At 37.8% G+C, this 10,307-nt stretch overlaps 1 protein-coding gene across 2 annotated transcripts in view; it reads left to right on the top strand.

Annotated features, from left to right (window-relative positions):
- SMAD4 (SMAD family member 4) overlaps positions 1–9,919 on the top strand; it is a 54,091-nt gene extending 44,172 nt beyond the window's left edge. The window contains exons 11-13 of one of the 2 annotated variants that reach the window (XR_008684704.2): positions 1,741–1,879; positions 2,418–2,530; positions 3,378–3,514. Coding sequence is in view for 1 of the 2 variants with exons in the window: in XM_055417376.2 (XP_055273351.1) it covers positions 1,741–1,879; positions 3,378–3,589 (351 nt within the window). In the remaining variant the exon portion in view is untranslated. Of the gene's footprint in view, positions 1–1,740; positions 1,880–2,417; positions 2,531–3,377 lie in introns of both variants that reach the window. The other variant, XM_055417376.2, reaches the window with a different exon arrangement.
- Positions 9,920–10,307: the final 388 nt, after the last annotated feature.

Consider the following 10,307-nt stretch of genomic DNA (forward strand, 5'->3'; position numbering starts at 1 on the left):
AATTTTATCATGAACCTAAAACTGCTCTAAAAAATAAAGTTTGTCAATTTCCTTCTTTAAAAAAAGTCATCGTGCAGCTAATTGGCTTTTCAGATATTTGCATCCCTATTTTGTGCTGTGCTGGGTAAGGTATTCTAAGAGGTCAGAGCACAGTGGAAAAGTTCAGAATCTAATGAACTGTTGAGAAAACGGCGGTTTTTGTTCTGGGCGTTGTGGGATTTCTGATTTCCAGACCTTTGTCATGCTTCTTGTCCCTTTTAGGACTAGCAGCTTGGTTCCGTAATAAGTACATCCATATTTGACAAACTTCGATTCAGAGACTGAGATTGTCTAAGTTTTGTCCAGCATTGATGTTAGAAGATCGGCACTGAGTAGAAAAATCAGTGAATAGGAATTTGGTTTGCTGTGTGGGGAGGATTCTTCTGTTTATTATTGTTGTATGCTCTTATGGTTCATGTAAAGACCATGACTGAAGACAATCAGAATTTTTTAAGGAATCTGAAAATTACTGGCTTGGGTTTCTGATAAAGTTCTGTGTTACGCATTCTTCGATTTCTTTTATTGTCAAAGATAATTACGCTCACTCATATTTGGGTTTTGTGCATACTTGGATTGTTCTAAATTGTACTTTACTTTTGCTGAATGAATATAGTCACATGGTTCAGAAATTAAAATGCTGTTTAAAATGTGCATTGAGCAGTCTTGCTTCTACTCTCTCCTTGTCTTCCTTTCCTACAACTAACTTCTCAAGGTGACCACTCTACTTGTGTAACCTTCCAATGCTTTAAAAAATGCCAGCCCTTGGCATGGTTGGTAAAGAGCATTGAAATTACTTACAAGCTCCTTAACTCATCCTGCAAGGTTGGTGGCTACCTGGGAGGCCAAAAACAAAATAAAAAATAATAAATAACATTTATTGAGATCTTACTATATACTATGCCAAGTTTACAATAATATGAAAAAGCATTGCACACTTAGCATTCCCATTTTATAGATAAGAAAGTTGAGGCTTCAGAAAGGTTAAGAAATTTAACCCACATAAGTAGCAGATATCAATGATAGGATTCAAAGCTAAGCAATTTTTAAAAAATCATGAGCATTTTTAAAATTAATGAGAAACTAGTTAATGGAATCCCATATATCCATCACTGAGATTCAGTAGTTGTTAAGATTTTACATTTACGTGATCAGTTCTTTTTCCTTTGTTTCTAAAGTATTTAAACAAGACCTAAATATCCTGTTAGATTGCTTCTGTGCATCTAAGATATGCCCTTGTTTTGTTACATAGTGACAGCGCCTTTTACTCATTCCTCCAGATAGTTAGAATGATAAAGAAAAGAAGCTGACCGTATGACCTAGGCCGTCAATTCTACCTACAGAAAGCTCTTCATTTAGTTATGAAAGGGTGGGATGATTTCTTAACTTCATTTTACACACTGGTGTGGTTTTTCACAAAGGCAGTAATGGCTGACCCACACTGAACTCAGATAAAGGATACAGAGGCCCGTGGCAACCCAAACTGTCCTAATAGTGAGCTGTGCCTCTTTGGTGAGCTTCACTCAAGCCAGCTTTCCTAAGAACTTACCATCTACATAAAAAAATTAAAAAATTGAATTAATTCTTTAATCCTGAGAGCTAAATCAAGCTGTGAGTTTTAAATTGATTGTGCATTGGTTTTGACATATGGACTATTTATGCTGGACTCATGGCATAAAACTTATACTTGTTATTTTTTTTAAGGTCTTTGATTTGCGTCAGTGTCATCGTCAGATGCAGCAGCAGGCAGCCACGGCACAAGCAGCAGCGGCTGCCCAGGCAGCGGCCGTGGCAGGAAACATCCCGGGCCCAGGGTCAGTAGGTGGAATAGCCCCAGCCATCAGTAAGTATGCTTTTGATTTTTTTGTTCAAGTGTAAATAGATGGTGCTTTATCTTGATTGACTCAGTTAATTAGTTACTTTAACCAGTAATAGAAAGTGAAGTTCTTTTTGCTGGGACAATAACATTTTTGAATTTGTACAAAAAAAATAAAAACCTGTTCATGTATAATAGTTGCCCTTTGTTTATGGCCCTGTGTTCATTCTTTTTGTATCAAAAAAGGGACTGTGGGATAAAGAAGAAAGGGGGTTGTTGTTATATTGATCAGTCTCCCCTATTTTTGTTGATGCTTTTAATTCTTGCCTCACCAGCCAGGGTGGGTTGTAATCACTGGTGTACTTTGCTTTATTCTAGAAGGAAAGCATATTTCAGTTTCAGAATTAGACATCTCTCCAACTTTTTTTTTCTTTAAGTATACTAAAGCATGGAGAGAAAACTAAGTGAGGGTGGTATTTTGATAACTTGTAGACTTTTTTTTAATTTTAGGGTAAAATTGAACTGTGTGCCAGGTTTCACACTGATGGGGAATTTTTTACTGCAGAGTTAAACTCCTGACTATAGACTTTTATGATGGAAACACGTGGCACCCATCTTCCACGTCTGAAGGCATAACTAGTGATTCAGTCAACCCCTGTTCTTAACCTCTTCAGTGTGGTAAGCAAATCACACTGGCTAAGAAAACTGCAGTGGCCCTGCAGGTTTCTCTACAGTACATGCAAATTCCTCCCATAGTTTCATTGTAATATTGATGAATGCAGATTGACTATATGACTGTATGTTCTGACTGGAGAATTAGATGCAGAGTCCCCGTTGTGACTTATGCTCAGGAGTTTACAATTTTGAGGTAGATAAGGCATACTCATTTATAGAATTAGATTTTTTTTTAAAATGTGGGCATCTAAACCATTAATTTGCTAGTTTTGATGTTACAAATATGCTTTTAGTGAAGAATCCAGAGCTGTTACTAAATTTCTCCTTCCCATCTACTGCCCCGCCATTGAGTAATTGCATACTATCTTTGTTGCATTGTGAAACTGAGAGACAGGCATCATCTGGGTCATCCAAGAAGTCTTAGTGGAACCAGGACTGTTTTCTATCTCATTGTTAGTCATGTTTTACCCTGAACTAGACAGTTTAGACAGAGAGTAAAGTTCTTAGAACCAACGTGTAGACATGCACTGCCTCTTAAAAACAAATTGTTTCTTATCCCTTCACCTCCACTTCTAAAGAGAAAAAACAGATGGGGTGTTGGTGGATTGTGGTAATTTATAATTGATGGTAGCTAGAAGACCCATGTGGAATATACATTGTCTTAACCAAAAGTTTTCAGTCCCTGTTGACAAAGTATAGATCTATACTTACTTTTTGGCACTTTGACAGAGAAGTCTTGTGCTGGGGAGAATGCAGTAAAGAAAGCTGGTCACCTTGTTAATGTAAGATTTAGCGGGGATGGGAAGGGTTCAGCCTGCTCCGCTGACGTCTTTCAAATCTTTTCTGTTAGGTTTGTCAGCTGCTGCCGGAATCGGTGTGGATGACCTCCGTCGTTTATGCATACTCAGGATGAGTTTTGTGAAAGGCTGGGGACCTGATTACCCAAGACAGAGCATCAAGGAAACACCTTGTTGGATTGAGATTCACTTACACCGGGCCCTCCAGCTCCTCGATGAAGTCCTTCACACCATGCCTATTGCCGACCCACAGCCTTTAGACTGAGGTCTTTTAACTTAATGTTGGGGCCCTTACCATTATCAGGATGGTGGACTATAAGATGCAATCCTGTTTATAATCTGAAGATATATTTCACTTTTGTTCTGCTTTATCTTTTCATAAAGGGTTGGAAAATGTGTTTGCTGCCTTGCTCCTAGCAGACAGAAACTGGATTAAAACAATTTTCTTTTTCATATTTAGAACTTTTCAGGCATGGCTCAGAGCTTGAAGATTGGGACAAATACATTCTTATTAAATCTTCACCAGTTATGTTTGAAGGAATCATTCCAATGCTGGAAAATTTAGCCCTTTGAAATGTTTTAGAGCCTTTTATATGCAGAACATCAATATGTGTGTTATTCTACAGAATAAATTTAATATTGCTGATTTTAAAGGCAGAGAAGTTCTCAAAGTTAATTCACCTATGTTATCTTGTGTGTGAGTTGTTACTGTTGAACATACTTTACTCCGAAATATTGTGCCATGTGGGTGAGTTAATTTTACCAAGAGCAACTTTACTCTGTGTTTAAAAAAGATAGTAGTGTATTATAACCTTTTATCCAAAATATTTTTTTTCAAGTTAAACTAGTGAAGATGATTTTAACTCAGATTGTCTTGCGACTTCAATTTTTCTTTGCCAAGGCAAAACACTAATCTTGTGTATATTGAGAATTCCTTAAAATTACCAGACAGAGGAGTATCATTTAAAATTACGTTTGTTATTTTGCTTGGATAACTATTTATCAATAAATATACTTTTGCCCTGTTAAACAGTAGATGTATCCTGTATTTCTAGGCACAGGGTTGGTTACTAAGGAGCCTAGAAGAGGAATTTCTTTCCTTCTTTAACATAGGGAAAGATTTTGTATTTTTAAAAACACTAAAAGCAGTGTCACTCCATCTAATATCTTACTGTTCTGCACAGGTGGCAGTGCTAAGCTAAATAATGAGTATTTTGGAAACTGCTAAATTCTGTGTTAAGTACTGTGCAGAATAATAGAAACATTACCATTCATTGATAGGTAGTTTGGATATTTTTGTACTTGATTTGATGTGTGACTTTTTTTTTTTTTCGTATACTGTTTAAATCATGTATGTTATGACAGTGTTTAAAATTCAGTTTTTGTATCTTGGGGCAAGACTGCAAACTTTTTTATACCTTTTGGTTATTCTACGCCCTTTGCCATCAATGATCATATCAATTGGCAGTGACTTTGTATAGAGAATTTAAGTAGAAAAGTTGCAAATGTATTGACTGTACCACAGACACAATATGTATGCTTTTTACTTAGCTAGTAGCATAAATAAAACTGAATCTCAACATGCAAAGTTGAATTCTAGGTTTGGTTTTTAACTTTTTTTTCTTTTGCACTTTTGAGTCCAACCTTAGTGGTGAGACACCTTCTACTAAATGACAGGCAGCAGCTAGTGCTACTGGGCAGCTTTGGGTTTCTTCTCCCACTCTACTGGGACTCCCCAGGGATGGTACGTGTCAAGTGTAGGGTTGGTTGTTTTTTTCACTTTTATTTCACTATAGCAAAGCTAGGCCTGGTTGTCTATAAGATAGATAGGTTGTCTGCAGGATAAACAGTGTGAAATAAAATCAAAGATTATCTTTCAGGTGTTTTTGCTTTTTTCATGGAGGGCCTTTCTTAGTGTAATAAGATTATTTCAGGTGTGTTGCAAGTTTGAGACATGAGAAGTACTTACGCATGATAGTCATCCTTATATCAACTTAATTTAACAAGTATTCTACTTCCTTGCTTTGGTCTTCTTAATAAGACCATCCTAGAAACCACTGAGTTTGCTTATTTCTGTGATTTAAACCTATCTTGATCTAAGCTACATGTCTTTTGTTTTTTAAAATAACATTTCTGCCAACTCATTTATATTCTTGAGTTCTTACAAACACTTCTATTAGAGACCTAGTTCTAACCTGTAAAAATATGGTGATTTTACGCTTTATTGGCAGATTTTCTAAAAAGGTATCTTCATTCTCTAGGAATTTTTGACTTTAGGTCTGTTTTACTGTGAATGAAGAGTAGGAGCGAGAGGAGAGAGTTGTAGAGTAACAGATTTTTAAAACTGAGTTTCTTTGACTAGAACTATAAGCATGCTATGATATAATACATTGCCTCCTTTTCTACTTTAAAGAAAGTTTACGTGTTTAATCATCTGGGGGAAGTATTGTGGAAAATATTTGCTAAGTACTCTGTCTTTGAGGCCAGGCCACCCACTTTGGTTGCTTTTTGCAAAGAGCCATAAAAATACTACAAGTACATAGAAGTACTTCTAGTTATTAATTGCTTTATATCTGTGCCTAGGTCCAGTCACATGCTTTTAAGAAAACATTTAGTATATTATAATCAGTTATTTCTGAGGGTCTTAGTTGTTGAACAGCATTTACATTTCTTAGAGGTAGTCATCTTGGATGAGTAAGACTAAAAGAACCACTAGGTTTAAGATTTTATGGCTATTTTAAGAGTAGAATAGATTCCACATTTCTTGGAATCTGATTGTTATGAAGATAGGGTTCTGGGTGGGTTTTCTCTAGCTAGTTCATATCTCAGAAATGCTCAAAATGTTGAATTTCGGTGAAAACTGAGTGAGAGTTAAACCAAGTATGTACCTTTATAATCCAGTATATGAGGCCCTTTCCACTTTTGTCTAGTGCCTTTCAGTGCATTATCAAAGGGAAATCCTTAAATCCAAAATGGTATTGTTGCCTTTATTTTCCAGGGGGTAGGTTCTTTTGTGGGATATAGTCTTATCTCATTTTTTATAGTATACTACCCCTGTTCTATAAAGATAATGATAATAAATCACTGCCATATAACCTTGTCTTTCTAGAAGCATGGCTCATTTGTATTGACCTAACCACCAAATAGGTTGCCTATCCCATTCCTCTTGTAAACATTGTAGGTTTACAGTTTAGGTGACCTGGCTTAAGGAGAACCATACTCAAAATATCCAGATAAACTGAACACGTATTAGTTGTGCTGCATTTCAAAATGAAAAATCCGCTTTCATGAGGAAGGGTGTAATGTAAAGAAGGGGTATTTGTGATAGAACATTTGACGGCAGAATAAAATGTCCTGTCTTCCAGATGATAAATATCTTTTATTTTAAAAGCTTAGTTGCAGTTGTCTTCTTGACCATGCCCACCTAAAGAAGGGAAATTTTACATTTTTCCCATGGTGCTCCTTAAGTATCTGTGGAGGTTAAAGAATATATGGTGAAGTATTTCTATTCTTGATTTGGTGGTAACTAGTTAATAGTTACCAGCGATTATGCAAAATCAGATTAGTTCTGAACCTTTTTGAGAGCCTTTTGGAAGGAACAGTGTTATTCTGAGTAAGGCAGAATCCTTTTTGTTGATAATTTCTAAAGCTTGTTTGCACCATCACTGAGTCATTTTACTGGCATTGTATTTAATGACAGCAGATTGGGAAAATGGAGTGTTTAAGTTACTGGGGTAAATGAGTGTATGAAAGTAATTACCTGTAAAGTCAGTTAACAACTCCTGTGGATGGGCTTGGTTAAGACTTGCAGATGGTAGAAATGCTTTTTTTCCTTCCTAAAGGCAGGACCCCTCTTGTTGCAGATAGCTATCTGTGAAATAATCGCCTAAACCCTCCTTTGCAAGATGATAGAAAATGGGATATGAGAACCTTGTGTGCAGCCTTTCTATTTTTTTTCTTGGACAACTAGATACTTTCTTTTCTCCTAAGATACATTAGGAAGGACAGAAAAAGCTAGTGACCTTGTTCACAGTATCCTTGGGCCCAGCCTTGTCCCAAGCACTTGCCCCAGTGATGCTGGAATGTTTGTTTATCTTACTCTTCTGCTCACACCACAGAATGGGCATTTTTGCATAATCCAGATTTACCTTATTTAAGTGGTAAAACCGTTTTTACTGTGCTCATTTTCTGGGGTGGAATTATTTGATATTTGTATCAGAGAACATATTGGATATGGTGTTTCTCTTGAGCCTTCTGGCTTGTAGTCTTGGGGGTCTGCTAAGACATGTGGGACAGTTTTACCTTCACTAAATGGTCACAGGCTTCTGTGCTTTGAAATGTTTGGTTTTGTTAGCCACAGACCCCTTCCTCCCCCCCGTTAATGACAGCAGCAACTTCCTGTGTGTTGTCAGTATACCTCCCCTTTCTTCCTTCTCCCCTTTCTGATTGATTTTCCTGACTGCTTAGGCAAGAAAACCGGATAACCATACTTATTAGAACTTTCTTTAAAACACGGGCAAACTGGGACAGGACCCAAGAAACTTTCCTGTAAAGTATTGAAAAAGACTTTAGGGCTTTGGCATTTGATATCAGTTTGACTGCTGAGTGTGCTTCCTGATCCTTGCCGAGTTTCAGGTAGTTGAGAATAGAGAGAAGTGAGTCATATTCATATTTGTTTTACCCCTTGAAAGGTTTTGTTGCTCCCACTTGAGTGCTGCTCAAAACAAAAACTGGGGCTACAAGTGTTGGTAGGTTACGAAATGAGCATCAGTAGTCAAAGGCAGCATCACTGCCTAGAGGACACCAGCAAAAAAAGAAAAAACAGCAAAAAAACGAAAGCTTGGAAAATGAGAGGGTTATTTTTGTTTTGTTTTGGTGTCCCTTTTTGAGTCCTCTATCTTCTGGCCTTCCTCCTCGCAGATATTTTTGACCTTTAGGTGCCTTTATGAGAATTGAGGGTCTGATAACCTGCCCCAAGGAGTAGCTAAAGTGATTGCTGATGTTTTCAGGGATTTTAACATCAGCCTTGAATGAGGAGTGAATGAACCTTTTTTCTTCCCCTTTCATCTTTTTTTTTTTTAAATGTAGGAAGAACTAAGGAGAAGACTGGTGAAGACAATCATTTCTCTCTACTGATGTGGATAATTTTCAGTTTATCTCAGATTATTTCTCAAATAGGTCTCAGAACCAGTGTTCTTGCTCAGCCTGAAACTAGTGACTCTGGGCTGGGGCCAGAAGCTGCACCCTCTAGTTTGCGCTCTGCCACTAAAACTTGATGTATATGACCTTGGGCAAGTCATTTCCCTTCTTTGGGCCTCAGTTGCCTCATCTGTAAAATGAGGGAGTTGGACTAGATGAGTTCTTCCAGCTCTGAAGTTTAAGTGACCTTGCCTACCTTGCAGCAGTTTGGGAGTTCTTCCTTACTTTGGTCTGCTGTTTGAGGGGGCTTTTTACTTTTTTCCACGTTATTCAAATGAGACTAGGCTTGATATTTTATTACTGTTCTGTGGACAAGAAGTTACATAATATGTCCTTAAGACTTAAATTCAACCAAAGGCCTAGCACCACCTTGGGGGCTGCAATAAATACTTAACAATAATAATAAGAGGGAGAAAAGCCTTCATTTTATTTTCCCATCATCTGTTTTCATGGTGTATTAAGGCTTCTTTTGAGTCATGATATAAAAACCTTTTGGGTATGTGTGTGACACCATCATCTTAAGTGCTGTGTGCTGGTAAAATTTTTTAAAACTAAAATGAGTTGAAAACTTACTGTAAATGCCTAGTGATATTAGAGGTCATTGCTTTGGGTCTTTGGTTTCTTAACTCTTCTCAAAATAGAGAAATTCCCTTCAACTGTATCAATTAAAATGGTTTATATGACTCAAGAAAACAATACCAGTGGATGATTATTCACTTTATTTTTGGCTCTGGATAGGTCCATTTTGATCAGAAGACTTGGCTGGAACATTCCTTTCAGAGTTCTCTTCCAGCCTATCCTTGGATTAGTATAATTAATGGACTTGGCTTTTTCAAGGATCAAGCCTTCTTTGGGGATGGGTCAAGGGTAGGGGGTTGGGGAGTCCTGGTAGAGGCCAGCTCAGTGGTAGCTGGAAAGGAAGGGATGAAACCAGCTGCTTTTGCTATGGCTGCTTGTCATTGATAGAAGGACTCAGGGCTTGGATTGGTTAAAAGGCTAAACATGGAGTCAACAGACTTCTTCCAAGTATTGGGTTCTGGCCAATGCCTTGGACGTGTGATTTAAGGGAAAAGTGTGAAAGCTTGTAGATGATGAAAACCTGGTGGGCTGCAGAACTATTTGGAAGAGGTGACTAGGGGCTGGGGACAGATTTGGTGGTAGTATCTCCCAACTCTGTCTCCTCTCCTGAAGTCAGAGGAGCCGTGCCATAACTCAAGAGACGAGCCACACTTAGTTTCTACTTTGGGGAAAACTGATCAGCTAAGGGCTCTGGTAGGTCCTTTGTGGCTTTCTGTATGCTTTTGCCTGGTTGAAGTCTGTGGCTAAAAACAGTTGAACCTTTCCTGAGAACTCTGTAACAAAGTATGTTTTTGATTAAAAGAGAAAGCCAATTAAATCATTATGTGCTCATTCTTTTTCTTAAGCTTGTGGGTGTTTTAGATCTAAAAATAATTCCTAATCACTGAGTGAATTCTCAGACTTGAGGACAGCATTTTCCTTTGTTGCTTTGTGACCACTGAAATGGGAACTGAAGCATTTCAAATAAGACCATGGGAGAGGAAGCCCGATTCTTATTTCTAAAAGGAGAGAGTGAAGTGGTGGTGGTTGAAGAGGTGGCTGCAAGGGAGTTAGAACCAAGACTCTTAAAGTGAAAGTGAAAGTCGCTCAGCCGTGTCTGACTCTTTGTGACCCCATGGAATTCCCCAGGCCAGAATACTGGAGTGGGTAGCCTTTCCCTTCTCCAGGGGATCTTCCCAACTCAGGGATGGAACCCAGGTCTTCTG

This window comes from Moschus berezovskii, chromosome 28, assembly GCF_049115385.1.
Source record: "Moschus berezovskii isolate FMDL1 chromosome 28, NW_MosBer_1.0, whole genome shotgun sequence".
Lineage (NCBI taxonomy): Eukaryota > Metazoa > Chordata > Mammalia > Artiodactyla > Moschidae > Moschus > Moschus berezovskii.